Source organism: Dreissena polymorpha, chromosome 4 (genome assembly GCF_020536995.1).
Source record: "Dreissena polymorpha isolate Duluth1 chromosome 4, UMN_Dpol_1.0, whole genome shotgun sequence".
NCBI classification, from domain to species: domain Eukaryota; kingdom Metazoa; phylum Mollusca; class Bivalvia; order Myida; family Dreissenidae; genus Dreissena; species Dreissena polymorpha.
In genome coordinates, this window is record NC_068358.1 from 56173446 (window position 1) to 56200924 (window position 27479).

General features: G+C 36.6%; 2 protein-coding genes across 3 annotated transcripts; one reads left to right on the forward strand and one right to left on the reverse strand.

Moving 5' to 3' along the window:
• Positions 1-4695: 4695 nt before the first annotated feature.
• On the reverse strand, positions 4696-9082 carry LOC127878105 (uncharacterized). The gene is made up of 2 exons (XM_052424524.1): positions 8911-9082; positions 4696-6859 (listed from the first exon to the last, which is right to left on the reverse strand). Exons 1-2 carry the CDS (start codon positions 8990-8992, stop codon positions 5343-5345), a joined length of 1599 nt encoding a protein of 532 aa, XP_052280484.1. The 5' UTR covers positions 8993-9082; the 3' UTR covers positions 4696-5342.
• A 3989-nt stretch (positions 9083-13071) lies between these two features.
• Positions 13072-27398, forward strand: LOC127879011 (medium-chain acyl-CoA ligase ACSF2, mitochondrial-like). 2 transcript variants are annotated; one of them, XM_052425595.1, is made up of 15 exons: positions 13072-13265; positions 14209-14404; positions 14796-14924; positions 15048-15101; positions 17148-17266; positions 17664-17711; positions 19051-19168; positions 19802-19897; positions 20469-20617; positions 21662-21830; positions 23793-23900; positions 24331-24479; positions 25054-25195; positions 26052-26162; positions 26791-27398. In XM_052425595.1, the coding sequence occupies exons 1-15, from the start codon at positions 13183-13185 to the stop codon at positions 26920-26922; spliced, it is 1803 nt and encodes a 600-aa protein (XP_052281555.1). In that variant the 5' UTR covers positions 13072-13182; the 3' UTR covers positions 26923-27398. The 2 variants fall into 2 exon arrangements, with proteins under 2 accessions (XP_052281555.1, XP_052281556.1); XM_052425596.1 differs by lacking the exon at positions 15048-15101.
• Positions 27399-27479: the final 81 nt, after the last annotated feature.

Consider the following 27479-nt stretch of genomic DNA (forward strand, 5'->3'; position numbering starts at 1 on the left):
TGAAGATCAAGTGTGAAGCTGTTTATGTTGTTGAGATTTTCTCTTCAAAAATATTATCTGCAGCAAGAAACATTTTCGAATTTCCAACATACAATGATACATTTTATTGGTAACGCAACTTCTCTGTCAGATAAATGGAATTCACAAAAGTTCATGGTACACACACAATCAGACATAGTCATACACACACCCGTATTTTAATTATTCTTTCCAACTATTTTTAATATACGTGTACTGTAAAAAAAATACAAACGTTTAGCCATAAATATCAAACCTATATATCAAACATACTTGCAACAAGATACTATAAAAACAGACATATTTATACAACAGACTTGTAACAAGATACGATCAAACATCAGACATATTAATTAAACAAATTTTTAATAAAATTAATTAAAATATCAGACATTTTAACAAACGAACTCGTAAGATGCGCTCAAACACACTTGCTCAAAACGATGCCATATCAGCCATATTTATTAAATCATATTCGGAATATGATACGATCAAATACATACATGTTTTACATGTTAAGCAAACACACTTGCGCAAGATAAATTATACTTTCTTACAAATCTACCAAGCACTAAGAACCATACGATTAATTAGCAAACATAATATAAATTAACAGACAGGTACATGGTGGTGTTATCTTAATATTATTGGTACACTTTTGAAAATAATTATAACGATAACACAAAACAATGCGTACAAAATGTTTTATCCGGTCATGGTCATACTAAATAGTTAAAAATGTTTTTACTATACTGTCTTAATTGGGCATCGAATTTTTTTCATACCCCTCGCTTTATCAGATGATATAAGATCATATTAATAATATATTTATGTTGTCAAAAAGAGATTTTGGTACCTATAAACCAGATGCAATAGATTAATGCTCAACTCTCGATTATGAATATTGTTACACAATATTGACCAATTTATGCCTAGTGGACTCTCCTATCCTTGTAAATTGGATCAATTTATTTCCTAAACTAGGGATGTCCAAGTATACTTATTTCTATATTTAGAACATTTCTCACAGAAATTCCTTTAAGCAAACAGCGCAGACCCTGATGAGATGCCGCATCATGCGGCGTCTCATCTGGGTCTACGCTGTTTGCCAATGCCTTTTTTCTAGACGCTAGGCATAAATGGGTTGATGCACAAACAAAATTGATTGTGCTTTTCAACTTTGAACGAAGAAAATAACGGTAAAGTCTCGTTTGTGTAACACTGGTTATAAGATTATTATTTTATTACGTAGTTACTCTTGAACGTTGAAACGTTCTCAATATGAATTAAATTGCTTTCTTATATGGTTTTTAGTTCGTAGCTCGTAAGTTCGTTACTTCTATCTTGAAGTTTCCGCTTATAGTATTATTTATTATAATAATATACAAACAAATACTATTGCATTGGTCTATGATTTGGTCTTTTAAACAGTTAATTATTTATTTTAATGGTAACGAAACAACTTCACATGACTTCATCAGATGGGGTAACCAGTTGATAGTTAAGATGGCGACGTCCATGCCGAGACTGGTATTTTTCGCCGTGATGTTCCCTTTATTGATTTAATTAATTTTCAAATGTCTCTTTTTTCCAGGCATGTCAGCAAGAAAGTGATGCGCGTTTATTTTGTTTAAATATTCGTTCTATATCTTGACTTTGTTCGCTACGAAATTTCTTAGCGGGATCACACAATTTGGCACCCGCTGAGAAAACTCGTAGCGTTAAGTAAAAATTAAAAACAACTAATAAAGGGTAGAAAACAGCGAAAAATACCTGTTTCGGCACGGACGTCGCCATCGTGGCTATCACGTGATTACTCCCTCTGTTAAACACGCAAGTAAAATATTACCATAGTGTCTTACCAATGCTATATGATATGGAAACAAGAGGGCCTGAAAGGCCCAAAGTCACTCACCTGAAATAACAAGATATTATTGGGACAAATCTTCTTACCAAGTTTCATTAAGATCGGAACATAAATGTGGCCTCTAGAGTGTTAACAAGGTTTCACTATAGCCATATAAGGAAAAATGCCCCACCCCCTGGCGGCCATGTTTTTCAACCAACCGGCATCATTTTCAAACTTGTCCAAGATATTATTGGGATGAATCTTCTGACCAAGTTTCATGAAGATTGGACAATAAATGTGGCCTCTAGAGTGTTAACAAGATTTTACTATAGTCATATATAGCTTTATAAGGAAAAATGCCCCGCCCTTTGGTAGCCATGTTTTTCAAGCAAAGGTTACCATTTTTGAACTCATCCAAGATATCATTGAAACCAATCTTCTGACCAAATTTCATGAAGATTGGACAATATATGTGGCCTCTAGAGTGTTAACAAGGTTTTACTATAGCCATATAAGGAAAAATGCCCCCCCCCCCCCTGGCGGCCATGTTTTTCAACCAAACGGCATCATTTTCGAACTCGTCCAAGATATCATTGGGATAAGTCTTCTGACCAAGTTTCATGAGGATCGGACAATAAATGTGGCCTCTAGAGAGTTAACAAGATTTTGCTATAGCCATATATAGCCATATGAGGAAAAATGCCCCGCCCCTTGGCAGCCATGTTTTTCAAGCAAACGTTACCATTTTCGAACTCATCCAAGATATCATTGAAACCAATCTTCTGACCAAATTTCATGAAGATTGGAAATAAATGTGGCCTCTAGAGAGTGAACAAGGCAAATGTTGACGTCGCACAACGGACAACGCACGACGCACAACGTACAAAAGGCGATCACAAAAGCTCACCATGAGCACGTTGTGCTCAGGTGAGCTAAAAATAACGAATGAAGTGTATATGCGTGAGTGGTCGTTCTTGTGTCATTCTGTGCCTAATGCTAATAATTTGAGAACCCTATTGGTGCCCCACAAAACATTTCCACTCAAGAATCTTTAATTAAAGATGCTATGTCCAGAAATGAATTGTTTTAACTATACGAGGTTCAGTTTTGTTGTGGTATTGTGCTGTAGAAGGAAACCGGAGTACCCGGAAGAAATGACCACCTACTCGGTATTGCAACCAAGATAAGTGGGTTTGAAACTGTGTCGATTACGTGAACAGCCCGTGGGCACTAGTTAAGTTCGGAATGACAAGATAGTGTTTGATAAATGATCAGAATCAGGTCATCATATGGAATTGCATGGCGTTATGTGATAAGATAAAAACTTCAAGTGTATATTTGTTAGCTAGATTCGTAAGTTTTATCTATCAAATATCAAAACACACGCTGGGAACTTAATCCAAAAATCAACTGTTCAAGAAGAAGTGGTTGTTATATAATTTCTTTTATTGATACTGTGTACAATACTTCTCTATCATGAAACCTCATTTGTCATTCTGTGATACGTGCAAATATGCCTATTAAAAGTATTATAAACGCATTTTGCTTACAATGAAGAGCGTGTGAGAGCATCACTAATATGTGTCACACAGTGTGCATTTCGAAGTAGTTGAGGCCCCACCGTTTATGAGGCCCAATTATGTGAGGACCCGTAGTGTGTCCCAGCACTCCTTCGAAATTACTAGTTAACTTATTAGACTCACGAAAAGTGAGCATATTTTATTGCTGCAGTATCCAGCTTTTTAGTCTTAACTGACGGACATTCAATTTACATGTGGTTTTGTGCTTTAGGGGCGTGGAGAAAGGTGGAGGAATAAGAAGAAACACCACATGCCACAAAGTAATTTGCTGAGAACATAATACATATAACTTTTGACTATATTTTAACAGTTACGTGTCTTGTTCTTAAACTGAAACTTAACAGATTGATCAACTATATAAAGTATAAGAAATATTTTGTTTGTCTGAACTATGCATGTCATCGCTGGTTTCTTTTTATTTTGTGTACTATTGCACGACATTAAACCACTGGTATATTTAGAAAAATACGCATAAATAATTTTAGAAAGCATAAAATCTGTATATTTACGTCCTTTTAATGAATGGTTCAAATGTGAGGATGACTTGAACTGTATCAAATTTTAATAAGACTATTTCACAGGTTGGTGCTAGAATATCTTGCTTTAACCAATAGTAATTGAAAAGAGTGATTTCTAGAATCAATCACACGTCTAACTGGGTATGCAGTTGGTTTTGGCAAAACCATATCACTCAAACATTGGTATTTTTCTCTGACACAATTTGACAGTGTCTACCTTGGCCAGCTTACATTTTTAGTAAAAGTTCAATCCTACTCTTATCATGGTCGTGAATCATTTTTTACACGCAACTAGTTCTACAATGGTTAAGCAGCCTTTTGTATAATTAAATTCTCTATGCCGGGTTTAACACGGCCAGCTACCAAACGTACATACAAACTCTAGATTAGATTTACGTGCAGCATTTGCTTGAAAAGAAGTTTCATAAAAACTTTCATTCAAACTCCTATCAGTGCACAGGCTATGCCCTTCAACGACATTATATACATGTATATGATCTTAAAAAATTAAAGAACATAAGACAACACATCAGAAAACAAGGCATTGAGCGAAAACTATTTTTCACCAAAATGAGCTTGACCCGTCATGCCCTAAATACAATCCCAAGCTAGGCCCCAATACAAGCTTGCTATAGTCCAAGTTTAATCAACATTAGTCAATAAAAATTAAAGTAGTTTGCATTTCATGCCCCCAAATTTTCATAATTCTGAACGCAAAATAATAAAGTAATCAGATTGTAAACATTTATTATATATTTATACAAAATTACATGTTCTGCTTTAAAAATTGTTACTCTAAATAATGCAAGATGCAACGCAAAATAATAAAATAACCATATTTTCATCATTTAATATATTTATACAAACTAATATGTTCTGCTTAAAAATTTGCAACTCTAAATAAAACATGTATCGATCATCTAATGCAGAAAGTATATTTATATATTCGTAGTTTGTACATGTATGACAGTTTATGTATAACTAGTAACTATAACTGTTAATCGTCCTGGTGTAAAACATTAAAAAAAATCAAATTATACAAAACAAACGACGGAGATCAAATTTGATGGCTTTTGGACCGATACATTTATCAAAATGTGAATTTTGGCAGGCAAAATATACATTTTTTTCTATCTAATATTGGAAGTGCAATGTTGTATATATTGTTATTAACATAAGGCAGCTTAATGCTATAAATAGGCACGCTCATACTTAATCTTAAAAATTCTTTAAAAATCATGCAGGATTTGCAAATTGTCTGCAGTGGTTCATGGTTGTTAATGCGTATTTATGAATGGAAAATGTAAATCATCCATCAACTAACTTTTAAAACAAAACGGATGCATGATTATCGGTATTGATCCCTGAGAGAAACATCTAAACGGCCCCTAAAACACAGGACAGGGTCACGTAGAAGATCATGGAATAAACCTTGTGGCTAAGGACAACTTTGCCAAACAGCAACATACAAGCAAGACCGTAAAAAAGAAGCTGTTGACCATGGAAATTCACATTATCCTGACCCTCATCGAAAAAGTCATTTCCAAAATTAGGATCAATGTCATTTATATCCGTCTCGATGTGATCTATGACTCTCATGATTTCGTGAGCGGTCCGTTTGCCCGTTAGGAACGCGGAATGGGCGAATCCATAGTGAATCGGGTGCAAGTACTCTCCGGCGAAATGGATTCGACCGTTCGGTTTCTGAAGGGTCTTCATGTCTCCGTTAGTGAAAGCGGTCGGCCAGTAGCTGAAAGCGCCCATGAACAGCGGGTTCGAGTTCCAGCGGGAGATATGAAAGCCTACGAGTTCCGGGTCTTTCGTGGCCGGGTACATAGTCCTGAGAGTGCGTGTCACTTCCGCAATGACCTCTTGGTCCGTTGACATTTCCACCCAACGGGAATCATCGTCGAACAAAGAGAGTTGCAGAATATTACTTCCGGGATATATAGTGTTCAAGTTTTGCCAGCAGCTGAAGCGTCCACGAAGCTTTGAGGCGAACACAATGAACATCGAGGAGTCCCAAAAAGCATCTCTAAACTTCACGTATATGTGCGTATACCTCGCGATACCAAATTTGTCGATTGCCAGCAATTTGTCGTCTGGGAGAGGCGGGCTGAATTTCACCATCCTCTGCTGCAAGACGCCCAGACTGAAGGTCACAATAGCGTAGTCGGCGGTGTAAACGTCGCCATCGGCCGTGAGGACGCTCACGCCTTTGTCGCCATGGTTAATTCTTATCACAGTTTTGTTCAACACGAGACGATCGTCAGATTTCCCGAGAAACTCCTCGCACATTTTGCGAACTATGGTTGAGAAGCCACTCGGGTGTTTCACGGCGATCATTTGGGAGTTGCCGAATTCGGCGTACGTCCTCTTCATATTCAGATGCGATCCGGACAGCCCTGTCGGCGTCAATCCCGTCTCGAAGTCTAAAACGAAGGTTTCCACGCAGTCCTCGACGGGCGAAGCCGGGCGCCAGTTGAAATGCCGTAGTCCAGTCTGCACGTTGAAATCGTGCCCCTTCGCGATGTGATTAATTTCCGCGTAATCGTTAAACCGTTCCAGCACGTTACCGAAGTGATTCAGAGCGACATCGGCCTCTGACGTAACGTCCGTGCCGTTTTCGTCGCGTACCGTCCAGTCGTCGACGAAACTCTCAGCCAGGCTTATGTTGTACCGGACCGCCATATCGTAGATAGGGTTCGAGCCCTTTCCGTAGATCCACATTGCGCCAAGTTCGACCGTGTGCTCGCCTAAGGTGGCTTCTTTGATTCGCCCACCCACACGGTCCGCCGCCTCCAGGATCCGGAAGTTCCGATAGCCATTTTCATGTAGAGTTTTGGCAGCCGAAATACCGGACATACCAGCCCCCAGAATCAATATCCGATCGTCTGGAAAGAAACAACAAGGCAATCTAAAAAGTCTAGTTAGTTAAGATCTTAACACTTCAAATATAGATCAATCGAATTCAGAAAAAAGATAATTAATTAACTTCAATCATTCTCGCTGTTTACAGGTATAAAACCGAAATTCATAAAATAAATCACTTAATTATTTGTCCCGAACGTTTACTGATGATTTGTTACGAAAACAGTAAAATTCATTTTACAAATGCTGATCATGAAAACGATGTGATCGTATTAATGAAATGTACGTTCAAAGTGTACATGGACACAAGCGAGCGTATTGAAACCGCACATGTTAATCCATTTATGCCTAGTGGACTCTCCCATCATTCTAAATTGGATCAATTTATTTCCAAAATTAGGGATGTCTAGTATATTTATTTCTATATTTAGAATATTTCTTACTGAAATTCCTTTAAGTAAACAGCATAGGCCCTGATGAGACGCCGCATCATGTGGTGTCTCATCTGGGTCTACGCTGTTTGCCAATGCCTTTTTTCAATACGCTAGGCATAAATTGGTTAAAATTTTCCTTTAATAACATTAAAGGCAAATAGACGGATTGCACCGTTAATGTATAGGGAATTGGTCAAATACTATAGCAGAGCTGGATAAACAGAAAACAAATCCTCTCTTCATAATTTTTCTGGTGTTTAATAATCCTCAAAATACAAAAGTAGTCAACGAACAAATATATATAACAATATATGAAAATTGACTACGTATAATGCTTTTGAACGTTTGTTTATACACTGCCAGTGTCTCGCTTGTTTTCTTTCTTACGATTCTAAAATCAATAACATTGCAAATCGCAAAACCTGTATTCAGTGCAATGATTCATTAGCATTCGCGGAAAACAACACTATGTGTCAGCCAATACTTGATGTCGATTGGTGCATTGATTATACTTAAATTGTCTTTGATCCTCTCTTTTTCGGAATTAGCAAAATCTATTTAACCAATATACAAGAAATGGTTTCACAACCAGCGTCTTACAAAAAATCTTTCGAAAGATCAGATCACCCATTACTAAAATATACCAAAACTTCGTCTAAAAATAAGTTAAATTTAATCGAGATAGTAATGGCTTATTTGGTAAATCTAATCATTATGAAAACGAACGCAAAAATGTGTACCTTGAAAAAGCGGCATTTTTTGCTAAATTTAACGTATATATTAAAAGAAATTTCACACGAACGGTTATATATTACCAGGAACTAAGCCTGCACGTTTGAATTGGTACGTTGTGAGGTGTATGTGTATTTCATCGCACAAGTGTATGTATATTGACAGATCGACGACCACATAAGAGAGACAGACGGACAGGCGTCCATCGTGAACCCATTACATGCGATACCATTTATACTTCTTTGTGTAGAAAAAAGAACACACATATATTGTAAAACAGGAAGAGCATCCGTCTTTTCCTTTCCGCCGTCTGTATTCAAGTTGGTTACTCACTCAAACATGTTTCGCCATGTTAACTACGCCCGCTACAACCGTAGATCAATACAGTTAATATGAAGAGCAGGAGTGTTTAATACTCGCCTACATGAAGCTTTCGTAAGCGATGTAACCGGACTAAACGGGATTTGAACAGACATACGCGAATAATTCCTTTGTTATTTGATAAAGATTTGTTTGTAGAACTTAACATCACTAGGTGGTATACATCGTAAACAATATATCTTTAAATCTGCCTGCGTGTATCTTTATTTTCGTACAATGGCGGTGCTTTAACCGTGGTGATCAACAAGAGTTCGTTGTGTTATTGTTAATAAAATAAAACATTACTTATCGTATCAAACCGTGTTTTACGCAAAAATACCTATATTATGCCACAGTAGATTCTGCAAATGTAAGCCTTTGTTACAGTATCGATCAAACAAATTGCGTAGTAAAGATGTCAATCGTAATACCCATGTACATAGGCAGCTTAACTCAAAGTAAAGAAAATCACATCGTACGCGTCTAATAATATTAGTTACTTCACTTAACTTAAGCAACACAAATGCTGATCAATTAATAAGCATTACCTTTATCAGGTTTTGCGAATGCTATTCCATTGGAGAGCACCCACAACACAAAAACACGAATCCAGCCATTTTCACACCGCATTACAGTTCGGCTTTAACAATGTCTATGTTATGATCAAGTCGCTCTACCGCGTATTTATTGGTTTGTGTTTGCTGGCGGCTAAATGTTATGTGTACGCTAAATGTAAAATCGGTAGCTATAGTATGCGGCTAATATGTTAAACGTTCTTGACAAATCCTAGGTTTGTTTAACTAAAGAGATCACACTATTAAATGTAAATATATTTATTTATTTACGCCAACAGTGATGTCATATCAATTAAGAAAGAGATGAACTCACAACTCTATGAAAACCAGATGTAACAGGGCAGAAGCCGTTGTGAAAAGTATTGCCCAATTCCTCATTACTTGTCAATTAACTACCATGTTTGCTAAGCGCAGATTAATTTCTGTGTTGAAAATGACCATGCGCCATCGGCATAGATTTCCTTTACCCTTTAAAAAGCAAAGCCAGCGTCCGTTCAAGGATAAACATGAACTTAATGCGCTGAGTATATAGCCTACTAATTTGCACGGGAAATCGAATGTATCATCTTCAGAATGCGGTTTTTAGATTGCCATGGTCATTTTTAAAATCGTTATAATTTTAATTATTGTGTGTAAAAATAAAAGCACATTTTATTAATGCATGCACGCGAATTTTCCACTTAATATTAAACTATGCGCGAAGTTAAGAAACAAGTTTCGCGATAATAATGGACATTTTCATCATAAGTGTTGGAGTTTTCATTAAATATGGTCAACTCTTCATAAAAAGAAACTGGTTATCTTGGGCAGAAATATATAGCCATATTTGCGTATCCTGAGAAAATAACCACTCGATTGAAAATATTGGCACTATTTGATTGACCTCATTCGTGTTGAATAAGGCCAAACATGTTTCTGTCTTAATTGCGATTATTTTCTATTTATTAGATGCCAATGCTTTCTGCGACTACGGAGTCAAATAGTTCGATTCCTACTCAGAGTTTCAATTGTTTAACTTATTGTTCTGTCTTTATGCAATATATACTAATAGATTTTTGCACGAATTTCAAAAGTATGCACTGTATGCTGTACATGCTCATTTATTACTTAAGTCTTCGAATACAACAACTATTAGGAAGAGCTTGAAGATCAGTGTTGATCTATTGATAATAAAAACTAATAATGTAGCAATTAATCATTTACAACAAAGAAAAATATCTCATTGTATCAACAGCAAAATATCGAATAATTACATATCATCGATGTACTTTGCTCGAGACGCTAGCATGCATATAACTTTTACGGATCTTTCGTAAATAACGTGTAGACAACGATTGCGCAATACTGTGACATACTGAACTAAAGAGCTTACAATATAGTGATGGCTTATTCGGATTAACTGTTCTTTGGGACAAAAGCGTTCTTAATGGGCGAGACTCGAAATAGTGTAGGGTATTATTAGATTTATACTTTTTAGAGCCAATTAACTGTTATAAACCATTGTCATACCAATTAAAGAAGGAGACTAACTTCTCTTCTTGCTGTGCACGCCGGCTGTATCTGGTATTTAGCAACCGTTGTTTAAGATATAATTATGGAATTCAAAAGTGACAGATGTGTTGCCAATCACAAAAATTAAGTGCGTCCTAAGTTTTAGTAACACAGTCCAACGATTTGTTCTATTTTCACTGAAGCTTCTTAAGTGATGCACATTCAAATATAGTCAAGCATATCTATACATACGTTCCACAATATCATAATCTCAATAATCATTAAAGGAATCTTTTCACAGATTTTGGCATATTTTGAAGTTTGTCATTTAATGCTTTATATCGATCAATTTAAACATTGGATCTACAAAGCTCCAGTAAAATATCAAGAATAAAATTTAAAAAACGAAAACAAGGTAACCCAGAGCAGAACTCGAACCACTGCCCCCTGGAGTCCTGGAGTAAAAAGTATGCGCATTAGACCACTCGGCCATCCTTCCTTTTTCACTATGGGAAGTATTTTATACTTCATATGAGCGATCCTCGTAGTTTCGCAAAATATAACGACAACAACAGAACTCTCCAAAGTATAGAGCAGTTCATTGTTATTGTTTTGATTCCGGATTTTCGCGCATGCGCAATGCACTGGTAGGCAAAAGCATGGGTTACAGTAGCGTAAAACATATGGATAACGACACTTGTTTAGTAAATAAATTGAAAAGAAGCTCCGAAAAAACAACACCTTAATAATATTTCAAAAACATAATATTCAGTGCAAAAAGAATTTATTAAAACATTTATTTGCATCTTAAAACAACGCGTCATTAGTATCAAAGTAAAGATTGTCTGAAGACTGAAAGACCGACAATTTGACACAACAAAGAGCTCTATGCATTAGCCGTATTATTTTTTGCATAAAAGCTTCAATAAATTACAAGAATAATACATCTAATTATAAAATAATAATTATCAATGACATGAGTACGCTAGTGTGATAAAAATGAGTGATAGAAAGTGTAAGTGGTGCATTGAAAATTACGTACTTAAAAGCCCTATTATAAGCAAAGTGCATGACGGTATTTACATGTAATTTTAATTTTGATGGGTATTGTACAGAGAATGACACTATTGAGGAATATTAACTTACAACTGAAAAACACAACTTTACATGATGCGAATTGAACTGTGTATTCATGTATATTGAAAACTCGTTACTAGTGAGTATGCGTGACACATATTTAACATTTAAACACACATATATCTATATACATATTGTTTTATTATTATTTTTTGAAAACATTATTTACCCCCGTTGGTGTCGAACGTAATTTCTTGTTTTTATAATGTCGTTCGTGCATTGCCGTAACATTAAATCATCATACGGAATCATTCCGAATGACGTGGTTTTAATTAACCTATACCTGCTAAATACGTTAAATGTTTTCTACGTAAATTATATAATTATTTAATACTTTATTTTTTATAAATTAAACGGGCTAATATCTTTACGGTTTACAATTTCTGATAATCCATACTGGACATGACTCCTAATTTGTACAATACGTAATATATCTAATTTAAGCAACTGTTAAGTATTTCGGCGGTAAATTATTTAACCAAATGACTGCTTAATACTACCAGAAAGAGAAGACATGGTGGTATCCTCAATTGTGTTGAATGCCCAGACTGTCATCTGCCACCCAGTGTGGTTTATGACACCATGTTGTAAGTGAAGTCTGGACAAAACTGATCAAAACGAGATAATCGGTTTATGCAGAACTTAAACACCGGAATACACAGGCTTACACGATTTTAAGATTGATGCAAACAATGAAATGAAAAATATTGCATTTAATTTAAATAACGTGTCAACGTGTTAGTTTTCCCAGAAAAATACCATTTTGGTTAATTTTTATATTTTGTATATTTGGAATTGATCTTTTTATTGCTTGTTTTCAATCTGTGTTTCAGTAAAGTAGAACAACTTGTTGGCATGTTCAAAAATAAAATCTAAATAAAATCGTTTAAATATAAACGATCACGCTCTATTTCTTCCCATTGATTGTGTCTTTCTTTTGCCTACCAATGTAGCCCGGATGTAAACACGCAGGTGCGCGTGACGTCACACGTGAACTGGTCTATTCAATCGTTTGGCGTTGCAACGCTTTATAATTTTCAGGTTTTTAAATCGTCAAAAGATGCATATAAAGGCGATTTTAGAGCATGGTATTTGTTCAGTATTACGGTTTCATCACAATTATCATAACTAATACGAAAATTTGCGAATATGAAACAACTTTTTTCAAGTTTGTCAATTTACCAAACCGTGAAAAGGGCCCTTTAGCACCAACAGCATAACTACAATCGCATCACCACCACAGCCGCCAGCACCACCATCACCAACAACAACAACTACTACTACTTCCGCTACTATTACAACCATTACTACCAAACGTAAGATCAATCTTCCCTTTTAACTTTTTTGCATTTATTTGAACAAGTTATATTTAATGTGTAACTATGCATAATTTATGATAGCTGATTTAAATGCATGCATTAGATTCATACACGACACACGCGCAAAAGCAATAACCTTCATAACGAAACGACCCACTAGTGTTAACATTATACAGTATACATTTCACATGCGCTGACCTGGTTTCGACGATAAAGTGTTTACAATTAGAATTTGCACTTTATACCCCAATGAAATAACCTCTTAACAGGCGTTTATGTGCATTTATTTCTACGCGATATGTTATTCTTGAATATGCGGATTCAACGAGTTATCCGATTTTGGAAAATTGGACATAATTCAGTGCGCATTATTTTTAAAAGGTAAGGGGTATTTTATTTTTAGTAAACTTATACTTTAAGGTATCATTTGTACAATCCGTACCTACCATTGGAACGTGTACGCGTGAATTATGCGTGTTGGGTGTGACCGGTTTTTTCAGCGTGTTAAACTTTAAAATACCATATCCCAAGTGCAATGTATGCTGGAGTTATGCTTGGGACCAAACATATTTCTTCGCGGAGGTTGTGGTTACAATAGGTCCAATCTTAATGTAATTATCTGCGATAAATGAAGTCAACATTTGGCAAGATCACAACTTATTTTTAAAGAACATCAGGGCTAGAAATCATTATGTTTGTAGTAAGTTGTTGCAAATCTTGTGCAAATGGGAAGGCGTTTGCAACGTTTAAAGTGTTCAAAACATTAATTGGCAACAAACTCTCGAATAGATAATTATTTTGTTATAAAATAACAGAGGACATCGTAACCAAATCGAAATCGATTTGTAGGCACTTTAAATTCCTTTTTAATCAAATATTCGCGACTTAACAATGAATTGAGTTAAAAAAAAGATATCGAAATTTATTCCCACATAATCCCAATCTCTTCCACGACAGTTACATAACATTGTATGTTGGAGCATGGAGAGACAACTCTGCGTGGGCATTGACATAATCCATAATCCATGCATATATCAAAAATGCGAACATTATCAAGAACTCTAACTATTCTTAAATTGTGATTCGCGACGTGGAGGAATAGGTAATGTCAGAAGGTGTCATGCAGAAAACGCTGTCGTGACGAGCCTTCGATCAAAATTATCAAATCCATGGCACAAACATTCGCGACAAAATATTGCTCAGCTCTAGCTCAACGAATACATCGCAAAATAAATCGTCCATTGGATGCAAAAGCAATGTATTCGAATCGGAACGTGTTAATTCGTAGACTAGTATAGTAATTCTCCGTTGCCATCTCCGACAGGTCTATCAGTGTTAGTCGCCGCCACCATGCCGCTCCCTTACAGTACAGCTACACGCAGGGTGCGGGCGACGTCCCCCTCAGAGGCGCAACCATCGGCAGTCTGCTGCAAGAACAGGCGGAGAAAACACCCGACAGGGAGGCAGTGGTTTTCTGCGCCGACGGCGTCCGTAGAACATTTTCACAATTGCTAGCGGAGGTATGTTCTGGATACATAAGTGCGTATTATAGCTAGCACTATAGCTCCGGTCCGTGCATTCTTTCCCCAGTATATATACACAGGCATGTCAATCTAAATCTTAGTTTTAATCTAATTGGAAAGCAAATCCCAGAAATTTTCATCTTATAGTTATAACATGTACTTTATAGCGAGGCACATTTTGAGACGAAACCTTCCTGTTTTAGGGTATATTGTACACGCGATATGAACTATATGAAATAATCACAGTTCTTTGTGATTTAAGCCATTGGCTGTTGTTAAGTCATATGATATATTATGCCAAACAGTATTATCTTATTTTGTTTATATGATATTCAACACTCTGAACGAAATTCGGGACGTATTGCACTAAAAATAATCCTATTATCAGAGCGACCGACTAGCAGCCGGCCTCCTTACCCTGGGGCTGCAGAAAGGAGACAGGGTGGGAATCTGGGGACCCAACAGTCTCGAATGGATCCTTGCACAGTACGCTACAGCTAGGGCCGGACTGATTCTGGTAGGTATCGGAATTATATCTTTTTTATTGATGATTTTCCAAAAACGAAACTGTTATGAAAAAAAATCGCTTGTTTAAGTAATAAAAGGCTTTCACAGGCTTTAAGTTACTCCTCTTTTTCAGGTGAACATCAATCCGATGTACAGAAGCTTCGAACTGGAATACGTTCTAAAAATGGTTTGTTAACCCATTTAAGCCTAGTGGACTCTCCCACCCTTCTAAATTGGATAAATTTATTTCCAAAATTAGGGATGTCTAGTATATTTATTTCTATATTTAGAATATTTTTTACAGAAATTCATCAAAGCAAACAGCGAAGACCCTGATGAGACGCCGCATCATGCGGCGTCTCATCTGGGTCTACGCTGTTTTCCAAGGACCTTTTTCATAAATGGGTTAAGTTTGATTATTTGATTTAAAGTATTTCCAAAATTCAAAGTTTGTTTACGATAATGCGGCGTCTCATCTGGGTCTACGCAGTTTGCCAATGCTTTTTTCTAGACGCATGGCATAAATGGGTTAATCTAATATTTCGAGAATTTTCAAAGTACGGAAGTAAGACTTATTGCGGTTAAGAGAAAGTTTTTTTTTCAAGAAACTGTACAATAGGGCACTACTTCTGTTCAAAGCAGGTTGAGAGTCAGTAAACATTATCCTAAAATAGTTCTTGTGTGAAACGACTTAAATGAATTCGCGCATGCTTTCTCAACATATAATAATTTAGTAGTACATATTTTATTCCTTATTTTATAATTGTAATAACTCCGATTACAATTAAATATTAAGCCGCATTTTGAAGTTTAAAGGTTTTTGTAAGCTAAATTCACTCACATTTAACACAGTTATTGTTTTATATATTCATATATCTTTGTATTATAGCGTCCTTCGACGCTAGCACATTTTGAGAAAGACACTAGTAGCTTGATAGATCGTTGCTACGTTCACAAATAAATACTAATACATTTTCGTCGATGTAATTTATAGTTGCCTTTTCGTTAAGTTTTCAACGCCAACATGACCGAATAGTATGTGGTATTCTCTTATCTCTATTTAACCAGGTCGAGTACTTGCTCTCATGGTTTATATGGATCTGTAATATTTGCATGCATATAAAAGTGGCAGTTTAATGTTTGCTATGTTTACTTGACTACCTTATGTGTTTATTCCATTTATGCCTAGCGTCAACAAAAGGCCTTGGCAAACAGCGTAGACCCAGATGAGACGCCGCTTGATGCGGCGACTCATCTGGGTCTGCGCTGTTTGCTTAAAGGAATTTCTTTAAGAAATATTCTAAATATAGAAATAACTATACAAGACATCCCTAATTTTGGAAATAAATTGATCCAATTTAGAAGGATGGGAGAGTCCACTAGGCATAAATGGATTAACATGTGCGGTTTCAATACGCTCGCTTGTGTCCATGTACACTTTGAACGTACATGTCATTAATACGATCCCATCGTTTTCATGATCAGCATTTTTAAAATGAATTTTACTGTTTTCGTAACAAATCATCAGTAAACGTTCGGGACAAATAATTAAGTGATTTATTTTATGAATTTCGGTTTCATACCCGTAAACAGCGAGAATGATTGAAGTTAATTAATTATCTTTTGTCTGAATTCGAACGATCTATATTTGAAATGTTAAGATCTTAACTAACTACTAGGAAGTATAAATGCGTGATCTGCGACTGTTTCAGAAGATGTTTTGGTTTCAGTTTACTGATTTGTTTCCTGCAAAAAAAAAGTAGTTTTCAGAGAAGAAAGTTTCGAGATTATTATTAAAGGGACTTATTCAGAGATTTAAAGAGCTCAGGTATAACTAAAAGAAAAACAGGAAACATCCCTCTGAGACAATAGTAATTTTAATTTCACGTCTATATCTAAAACACTTTATTCATGATGGCGTGTATATTATTCGATGCATTTTATACTGAGTAGGTTTATAAAAGATCCACGTGTTGTCACATAAATAACAAAATCTTCAGAAATAGCCGAACGATTTTTTTTATCGTTTCGCGTATGTAACGAATAATTATTGTATCAATTCCAAATTTTTACTGTAAAAACGAAAAATTATGTAATTAATTGTTTATAGAGATTAGTTATTTTGCTCACTGCATGGTGTACAGTGTTCGTTTATTTTGAATCGGTGCCATACAATTTGAAAATTTTGATTTCGTCTATCAGTGAAATCTGATCAGTTTGCTATATTGTTTAGGTCCAATGCCGCGCCCTCATATCGGCGGTGAAATTCAAAGAGCAGGACTATTATGACATCCTTTTCCAGCTCATACCGGAAATGGCGTCACAAAATCCCGGAAATATACACAGTCACGTGTAAGCAGTGAAATTTCATTAATTTCTCATCACACTTGAAACAATATTGTGTTGCAAATGGACATAATTATTAGACTTAGTATAAAGAAAAAACGGTTACCGTTAATAAAATTAATAACTACAAAACATCAGCAACTATGCACACGTGGAATAAAACAGCATAACAAGAAAAGAAAAATAACTAGACATAAATTTAGCAAGTAGATAACATCATTAAATATAAAGCATGCATAGTGCCAATACATTATGGCGGCTTTCAAGGGATATTACTCTTATCCTATCAGCACCAAGTATCTTCCTTAACTACAGAAGTTGTCTCTCTTGAATAGATTGACTTTCTTTTAAGTTAGAGATTAGTTGATCGCTTAAACAACTCGTATGTTTTGACTGTTTCCAGATTACCTGACTTAAAGCACGTTATTATGATGGGAGAAGATCAGCATCCGTACGTACGAATTAGCTAATCAATTTTTTATTAAGCACATTTAATGTGGGTAGCTCTGATACAGTGTATTTCCGTCTTCGGGATGACTATCAATTATAGTTCAAACCTATAAATCTGTGAAACTGGACACTGTCTTGAAATTTCACATATTGACCCCCATTATTCAAATGCTTGTGTTTGAAGTTTTGTGTGCTGACGCGTCCTATTTAACTTTGTCTTGCTCTTTCATGAATTTACTACTTTGTGTTTGACTTGGTCGGTTTGTATCCTGACTGTAAATTTTTTATATTGATTCTTGCAAATTAATATATTGTCTGCGATAATTTCTTTATTGATACGATAATTTTTCACCCTGACTTAAATTTCCCATATTTACTCCTATCAATAACAATTATGTTAATGTTTTTACCTTTTGTGTAGTTGCAGTCCGTTTATTCACTCCATCAATGGAGCCTTCTTCTGCAAAAACTGCATATCAGTCAAGTGTCGCCCCTGATTAGCACTTTCCGTTGTGATGGATATCAGTCAAGTGTCGCACCTGATAAGCACTTTCCGTTGTGATGGATATCAGTCAAGTGTCGCCCCTGATTAGCACTTTCCGTTGTGATGGATATCAGTCAAGTGTCGCCCCTGATTAGCACTTTCCGCGGTGTTGGATATCAGTCAAGTGTCGCCCCTGATTAGCACTTTCCGCTGTGATGGATATCAGTCAAGTGTCGCCCCTGATTAGCACTTTCCGCTGTGATGGATATCAGTCAAGTGTCGCCCCTGATTATCACTTTCCGTTGTGATGGATATCAGTCAAGTGTCGCCCCTGATTAGCACTTTCCGTTGTGATGGATATCAGTCAAGTGTCGCCCCTGATTAGCACTTTCCGCTGTGATGGATATCAGTCAAGTGTCGCCCCTGATTAGCACTTTCCGTTGTGATGGATATCAGTCAAGTGTTGCCCCTCATTAGCACTTCCCGTTGTGATGGATATCAGTCAAGTGTCGCCCCTGATTAGCACTTTCCGTTGTGATGGAATATTTCGTTTAAGGAATGTCTCTTCTAAATGAAAATCTAGTCAAGGCGAAAACTGCCGTACCCGATTGCACAGTTTAATGTGTGACGACACTACGCACATATGTTTAGTCCATTTTTCGTATAACGAGGCTAAATTAGTGTATTGTATTTGACATCTGTGTTTGAATTTGTCAGTATGTCATGAAATCTGTCATATTTACTCAATCAAAAGATATATGGTCGAATGTTTCGAAATTAAATTCACATTTGACTCTAAGTGATTACATAAACCGTTTGCTGATGTTCTTACTAAGGCGACATTTATTAATTTTAGTGGAACTTGGAAATTGTCCGACGTCATGAATGCCGGAAGTGACTCGGATATTCGTAATATACCGGACTTACAAAGGCGTTTGCAATTTGACGAACCGATCAATATCCAATTTACATCGGTAAGACATATTTGCGGTTCCGATTAACCAATCAATATCCAGTGTATCTGTGTGGCTTCTTACTGCTTTAAATATACAGTTACACATTAAGATATATGTGTGGCTCCGATGCACCAACACATATACAGTATGTATATAGTTGAGGCAAATGTGTGGGTTCGAAAAAAATGTATACGATGTAGATGTTTGTTTTTTAATCGATAAGGCATGGGTGTGGCGTAATGGATAAGGTGTCCGCCAAGCGATCGGAAGGTCATTGGTTCGATCTCCACTCGGCGAGCGTTCTCTAGATCTTCCCCAAATACACCGAGTACTGGTTATAGGCCCAGGAAACGAACTTAATAGCGTTCCTATAAGCATGAGGCTTTCGATGCAATCGAGCTAAAATAAATAGGTTTTAGCTACTATAAAGCAGTTAGACGTTTTATATTTCTGTAGCAGTTGATGTAAGGTGTTCATTATTTCGCCGGATGGTGAAAAGTGTGTTGCCACTCCGGGACTGGACCCACGGGCATCGCTATACACGGAATTTAACCATGCTTATTCACTTTGGGAAAACATTTACGTATTTCGTTGCATTATCGTGTTTTTCAGTGGTAATTTCACGTCGACGTTGTTTCCGTTTGTTTTCAGGGCACAACGGGGTTCCCGAAAGGGGCCACGCTGACCCACCATAACATCGTCAATAACTCTTACTTTATTGGCCTCACTCTAGACTACCATAACAGGGTAACGTGTTTTGTTTTTCCTCTCGATGTATGTATCAGGCCATGAAATTGTTTTAGTCAACTATATAGACGAATACAGTATCAATAGACTCTCTGATTATACCCTAACGTTTCGTTTAGTTTTCGAACATTATGTCAAGTAGAACGCGGAATTGGCGATTAAGTAATTAAAATATATATTTATGTAAATTACTTTTTATTTTGATGTAAAAGTGCTTATAGACGCGTTTATTTGTCTTGGCTGGTCCTTAATGCCTTTATTGTTTTCAGAATATTTTTGTGCTGTACGTGTTTAAAAATACGAATAATGAAACGTCAGAAACATTATCAGAAGAGAAATGCTTCTTACCATTCGAAAGTCTTTTTATGTTTTAAAAAAGTGACCTATTGCATAGACCCTAATGGGCAATTCAACTCTAAAAATAAAATTAGTAAAGCTGATGTCACCGTATTTAAGAAATGCCAGGGACGAAAAGGCACGACGAACCTCACGCTGAGAAAACAGTCTTTAACAAATGAGAGTGAAGAAAGTTTTACATCATTATCGCTCATAAGACGGAGTTACATTCCAGGGTACCAGGATTTGCATTCCGGTTCCCCTGTACCACTGCTTCGGCATGGTGATAGGCAGTCTACAGATGGTGAACCATGGGGCGACCTGCGTCTTCCCGAGTCCGGGCTTCGATCGCTCAGCCACGCTGAAGGCGGTACAGTCCGAGAGGTGCCGAATAGTTTTTAATATAATTATTATTGTTGTTAAAAGAGCATACAGATGTTAATAACATATTTAATTTTAAGTTATGAAACTGATATATGAACAGCTGTGGCAGATTTTCCCTAAAAATGTGTCCAGTTTACCTTTTAGGGGTCCGTTAAAGATTATGGGCGGTTTTTGTCAGCGAGCAGTTGTTTCTGGGGCCAGTTTTGGTTGCTGACCACGCACATATACCACTTTTGTGACTTAACATTACTTGGATATGCTTAGGACAAAGCCGTTAAAACACATATATTTACGCATTTTATGGTTTGAAAAGCACAATATTGTATTTACAAGTTAACGTAACGCATGACATAATATTTATTTTGTTCTTCGTTGTGCTTTATTGCTGTTCGATTTTTTAAAATAAATTTCATTTTAATATAAAGAAGGTTGTACACCAGAATACACATATTTCATGAAAGAACGTTTGAAATACTTTTATAACTTTTTATTCGTATTGAAAACATGCGATACTTTTTCGAACATCATCAATAATCAATGAAACAGTACTTAAAAATTTAAACTATAGATGCGGTAAAATATTTTTTTACTTTTGTCAGGATTAGATCAAATACATGCCCTGGATGTGTTCAAATTTATAGTCAACATGTTTCAACGAATTACCAGAATGTAATGTGCATCATTCAAGTCTGCAGCTGTATGTACAAATGTAGGTAAAAGCGTGCAGCATGCAAACTGATTTTTACCCATTTATGCTTAGTAGACTCTCCCATCCTTCTAAATTGGATCAATTTATTTCTGATATTAGGGATTTCTGGTATATTATCTATATTAAGGATATTTCGTACAGAAATTCCTTTAAGCAAACAGCGCAGACCCTGATGAGACGCCGCATCATGCGGCGTCTCATTTGGGTCTACGCTGTTTGCCAAGGCTTTTTTTCTAGACGCTAGGCATAAATGGGCTAAATCTGGTAAATATTGAAACTAGTGATTTAATTCCCTGTGGCAGTTTGCACTATGTACATGTGTTATTTTTTTTCAGATGTACATCGCTATATGGCGTCCCGACAATGTTTATCGACATGTTGAATCACCACGACTTTGACACATTTGACCTTTCGAGCTTGTATACGGGGGTCATGGCGGGGTCACCGTGTCCCATTGAGACCATGCGACAGGTTATCGCTAAAATGCACATGGACCAGGTTACGGTACGTGTGTTGTTGCTTCACAGTTCTTTATATTTGGCCTAGATGTTTAACCCAGCTTTTCTCCTTAGATAACCTTTAAATAATGCCAGCAGACCCGAATAAATTCATAGAGGATATTTGTTCGTGTCAGTGTAAGATCGTTTGTTATTTCACGAGCGATCATAGAAAATATATATGTTCACGAGTGGCGCAGCCACGATGCGCCACTCATGAAAATATTATTTGTCTATGATCACGAATGAAATAACAAACGATCTTACACTGACATGAACACATTTTCTGTTTCTTTTATGCCCTTTTTCAAGCAAATAATTAATAGCTGTTTCACTTTCGCTGAAAAGTTACCCTTTCTCACGTGGCGTGCCTCAATACATTTCAATAAACAAATGACGTCATTATTCCAGTGAAATTATCCAGTTAAACTCTTTTACAATGTAAATAAACGGTGAAAAAAGCATAAAATAAAGAGAAAATTTGTTGGATTCGGTGGAATACCGATTTTAATTCACTCGTGATAATAAACAAAATAATCTGATAATCTCGATATGATAATCTAAAAATAGAAAAAGTAGTTCCAAAAATTTGTTATTTTTCACCGGTGAAAATTACAATTTGTTTATTTTCACTGCCGTTATTTCACTGAAGAAATGTCATGTTTTATCATCAGGTATAAAAGAAACTCCATTCATTCTATTTACTGATTTGGGCATAATCACACTGAACATTAGCAAAATCACCGCGCCATGGAAGTATAGGATGTAACACTGGTCAGTGAAGGGAAATGCGGACTACTCTCCCTGCTCATACAAACTTAGATACACATTTTAGCCCAGTTACATTTACGCATCACCGGTAAGTTCCATCTCCAATTTTCCAGGACTCAGTGCTTGGTCAGTAAATCGTTAGGGGAAGCGGAATGTACGATCGATAAACGCTTTTGTTGATATTGCGTTCAAGTTATTAAATAACACGAATTTAATAGAAAGAAATTAATGAAAACCTATCGGTAAACGCCATTTGTCTAGTTTTGTGAGACAAAACCACCAAAAAAGTAACGTGTCCATGTTAAAAGGGAAATCGTTTAGTTAACTAACCACACGCGTGTGACGAACGCGTCTGATCTGTCTGAACATCTATCTTGCAAGCCAGAATAGGTAACTGACATTTTCCAGGGGCCTATAAATATCACGGTGTGACGTCAATTTAAAATCGGAAGGTATCGTGGTTTTATGTTTCATTTACAAGACACAATGAGATTGTGTAAGACCCGCATCATGCGGAAATGGGTTTTAAGCAATACGCTGCCAGCGTAGCCCCAAGTATACTGAGGAGAATACTCAGGATAAACCACGAAATATTGGGTGACTTTTTAGAAAGGAAAAGAAAGCGTAGCCCATGACCAGACTGCGCAAGTGCAGAGGCTGGGCTTGAGCTACGCTGGCCTTATATCCCATTAAACCCATTTACGTATGACGCGGATCTTACAGTGTTATTTTAATTCGTGAAAAAGAAAACTGCGTCCAAATCAAATATTTCATGCTGTAGAAATGCGACTATTAAGTGAAAAAAAGAACACGCAAATACTTAAACCTTGGTTTTTTAATTTAGTTTTCTACCTCTAGTACAATGTCACGATATTCACCGAATATATTTTTCAAAGATATTTCCTGTTAAGGCATGGGATCGGATTTCGTAACCAAACCGAGTCAGATTTCTATACGAATTAGAAATATAAATTATATTATTTCGCACTAAAGATGTGTATATTATATGATACGTGTGTACATGGGGCTTTCTCAGACACTGGCATCTGGGTATATCTTGTAACTGGAAATGAGCCGTAGTCATATTAAACGAAAATTGGAATAGACACATTGGAGGGTCTTTAAACACACCAATTCCGCTATTCCGCTTAATTGTCTTCTTTCTTATGCTCTGGTACTTAAATTTGATGTATTTAAGGTATGTTATGGGACGACCGAAAACAGCCCGGTGACGTTTCAAAGTCATCGTGATGACGTCATTGAGAAGCGCGTGTCAACTGTGGGTAGAGCACATCCTCATGTCGAGGTAACCATTGACTGTCTAAAGCTCCTGTTAAAAGTTTGAATCACTGTATTTATGCCGAGTAATCATGATCACAAAACAGATAAAACAATATACCGGTATATCTGCTTCACACGAAAAGCCCGGTGAGTTATGGTTACTTTTTTCATTTGTCGTCAGTGTGTTATCAACACCTCGTAAGTTATTGTGTTAGAGTATTTTAATGGATTCTTATATAACATACCTAGATTATATTTGACCAATAAACAAATAATTTTCTTAAGAAAATTCACAAATCTAAATCAATTTTAACTTGTCCGAAATAAGATAAACCACGACCACGGTACGTAAAATTGCCATTCACTTATATCACAACAGTACGGCGCTCACAATTGCTGGCATTTAGCTGACCTCGTGGGGCCGACATGTACCTCTTGTTTTATTATCGCCGCAGGCTAAGATAATTGACGAGGATGGTCACGTGGTACCGGTGGGGACCTCGGGGGAGCTGTGTACGCGGGGTTACGTCGTCATGCTCGGGTACTGGAAGGACGAGGCGAGGACAAGGGAGACCATTCTGCCGGACAGATGGTACAAAACGGGGTAAGCTGACTAGAAGTGAACGGATTTTAAAACGAGGTATGGTAATATGCCTCACATATGTGTTATAAACACGGCTGTGTAACCTGCATCGACAGACGGATAGATGGTATAAACTATAAACATGGTTATGTAAACTAACTTCACAGACTTATGGTTAAAAATAAGGTAAGGTACTTGGCTACGAATAAAAAATGTATTGTTTCATTAATATTCGGTTGAAAGTGTGTTATTTTATTAATGAAATGGCCTTATTAGCGCTAAGTGTAATGTTGAGCACTGCTGCAATAATTACTGTATACCAAGTCAAACGCGCTTCATGCGGTATATGTGTAAAAGTGTGCAAGGTACATCACTCTGTCGAACAGAGGGTATTAACGGGTAAGCCAACACGCCTTTACTCGAACAGCATGTTGAGGATAATGATAATATTTGAATTTAATTATTAATTGTATTATTTCTTGTTAATATAACTCAAATATATCTCAGTAGCAACAAGTTTCTATATACGTGTTCAAGCAATTCGATTATACCAATAAACACACTGTCCAGATTAAAAACTCGTCCCTATTTTCAGCGACCAGGCGGTCATGGACGAGAAAGGGTTTGTGCGGATCACTGGCAGAATTAAGGACATGATAATCCGGGGCGGAGAAAACATTTATCCTTTAGAAATTGAGCAGGTTCTTTACACGCATCCGAAAATACAAGATGTACAGGTACAAAGCAAATCTCCGTGCTACCTTTTTACATTAGACATTACCTTCGTACAAGTTTATTTGCCTTAATCATGACAGTTAAAATCTGCAAAATCATTTGAATTTAATTTTTGACATGATATTGTTTTTGGGACGTTCGTGCCTTTCATTTTGTATCCATAAATTCAACCATAATTTGTTTCACTGTTGCAATTTAAGACCTTTGTTTGCTTTTTGTCACGTCCAACAAATTGATTGCGTGCATGTATTCCTTTAAGAAATGCAAAACCTCTGGTCACCAGACACTGAAGAGGCTATTTATTGTCGGCTAGCTCACATGGTAGACGGCTAAACTACCATTCCAAACATTGTTAGTTAGATTCCCAGCGGCCACATTTCTTGTTTGGATATTGCCGTTATTTACTTGCCGACATTTGTGCACTTAACCCATTTATGCCTAGCGTCTAGAAAAAAGACCTTTGCAAACAGCGTAGACCCGGATGACACGCCGCATGATGCGGCGTCTCATCAGGGTCTGCGCTGTTTTCTGAAAAGAATATCTGTAAGAAATATTCTAAATATAGAAATAAATATACTAGACATCCCTCATTTTGGAAATAAATTGATCCAATTTAGAAGGATGGGAGAGTCCATTAGGCATAAATGGGTTAAGTACTGGTAAAACAGCCTACCCAGTGAGTAGCTTACCTGACCTACAAAAATACTATAGAATAAGACGAACAATTCAAACCAGCCAACACACACACACATGGGTTATATAGTTTTCCTCAACCCGTCTTCAACCTGCTTCTAACTTGTTTTTTCATAATATACAAATTGGAAAGCGGCAATCGCTCACGTGACTGTGTTTTGTCAGGTGGTAGGTGTTCCAGACAAGCGTCTTGGAGAGCAGATTTGCGCCTGGGTGATTCTGAAGGAAGGTCAAACTGCGACGGAACAGGAAATACAAGCATTTTGTAAAGAGAAGGTGTGTTTATTTGGGAAGCGGACAGCGACAACGAGCGAGCGAGGCCTGGTATTGTAAATGCGCATGGGGGGTTAGAGGGTTAGGGTAAGGGTTAGGGGTCGGGTTTGGGTTAGGATTAGCCTTAACCCTAACCTTAACCCTAACCTTAACCCGACCCTTACCCTAACCCTAACCATAACACAGGGTTATCTCCCCTATACCAGGTCCGCTTCCCGTGTTTATTGATCATGTTATTGGAATTATTCAACATCAATGAAAAATAGTAGCGATTGGTGATGGTTGTATTTCATCGTATGGTAAAAGTCCAACACTAAATGCACTTGTCCATCTATGTAAACGTAACGCTGTAAACGGGTTTTGGAATTGGGTCCTGTAAAACTATGGATACATGGTCTTTTGCAGCTTTCTTAATAAAGGACTTCGAAATGGACTGCTACGTTTTCTTTGAAAATGCAACATGTTTTTGTTCCACTGTAAAACAATGTTGTATTGTTGCCCTTAGCTATAAACGGAATCTCAACATTCTGATTTGGGATTTATACAAAGTGTTTCACTGCGTACATATACAATTTCTAATTACGAAGTATAATGTTATGATAAAGATAACGATTTGCTTTTGATGTTTTAGGTGGCCCGTTTCAAAGTTCCGAAATACGTTCAGTTCGTTACCGAATTTCCTCTCACGGTCACCGGAAAGGTGCAGAAGTACAAAATAAGAGAAGCTGCCACGAGGTCGCTGGGACTCGAACACGTGACATGATAGCAGCGATCTACCACTGTTATATCGTCCATATTGCTGATTAAGTAACATTGTTATCATTTATGAACATGATTATACGTTCTATTGTTCGACGTGCCTTGTCCGTGTGTTTGCAAATCACAAATTGTTAATCAACTGTACCCATCAGTGTTTTAATACGATTTTAAATGCGGATGAAAAGTCGACCTGGGTTTGCATAATTACATGAAATCAACTAAGCATGTTTTTTAAACGCAAGGAATTCATTTACAAAATTTAATTTTTGCTGCCGTTCGCATCTTTTTGTCATGCCATATTTTCTCATTTTATATACAGTAGTTAACATCTTTCGACTTCATTGAATGAGAGAATGGTACCCCTTACTACATTTAATGTCATATTCATTGTGTAGTGTCTTTGATTGAGAGAATGGTTCTCCATACGTTTAATGCCATATTAATTGTGTAGTGTCATGTCAGAATTGAAATATGAATTTAGTCAGATTTCGTTTTCTTTACACTGTAAAATTCCACAAGAGTTTTGATCTTTTGATTACACACACGTGATCAATATTGTAT

Coding starts and splice junctions, on each gene's coding strand:
- LOC127878105 (XM_052424524.1), bottom strand. CDS start 8,992: ATGCGGTGTGAAAATGGCTGGATTCGTGTTTTTGTGTTGTGGGTGCTC. Junction 6,860..8,910: donor ATTCGCAAAACCTGATAAAG/GTAATGCTTATT, acceptor GTTTCTTTCCAG/ACGATCGGATATTGATTCTG.
- LOC127879011 (XM_052425595.1), top strand. CDS start 13,183: ATGTTATTCTTGAATATGCGGATTCAACGAGTTATCCGATTTTGGAAA. Junction 15,102..17,147: donor TGGAATACGTTCTAAAAATG/GTTTGTTAACCC, acceptor TATATTGTTTAG/GTCCAATGCCGCGCCCTCAT. Junction 19,169..19,801: donor TCAATATCCAATTTACATCG/GTAAGACATATT, acceptor GTTTGTTTTCAG/GGCACAACGGGGTTCCCGAA.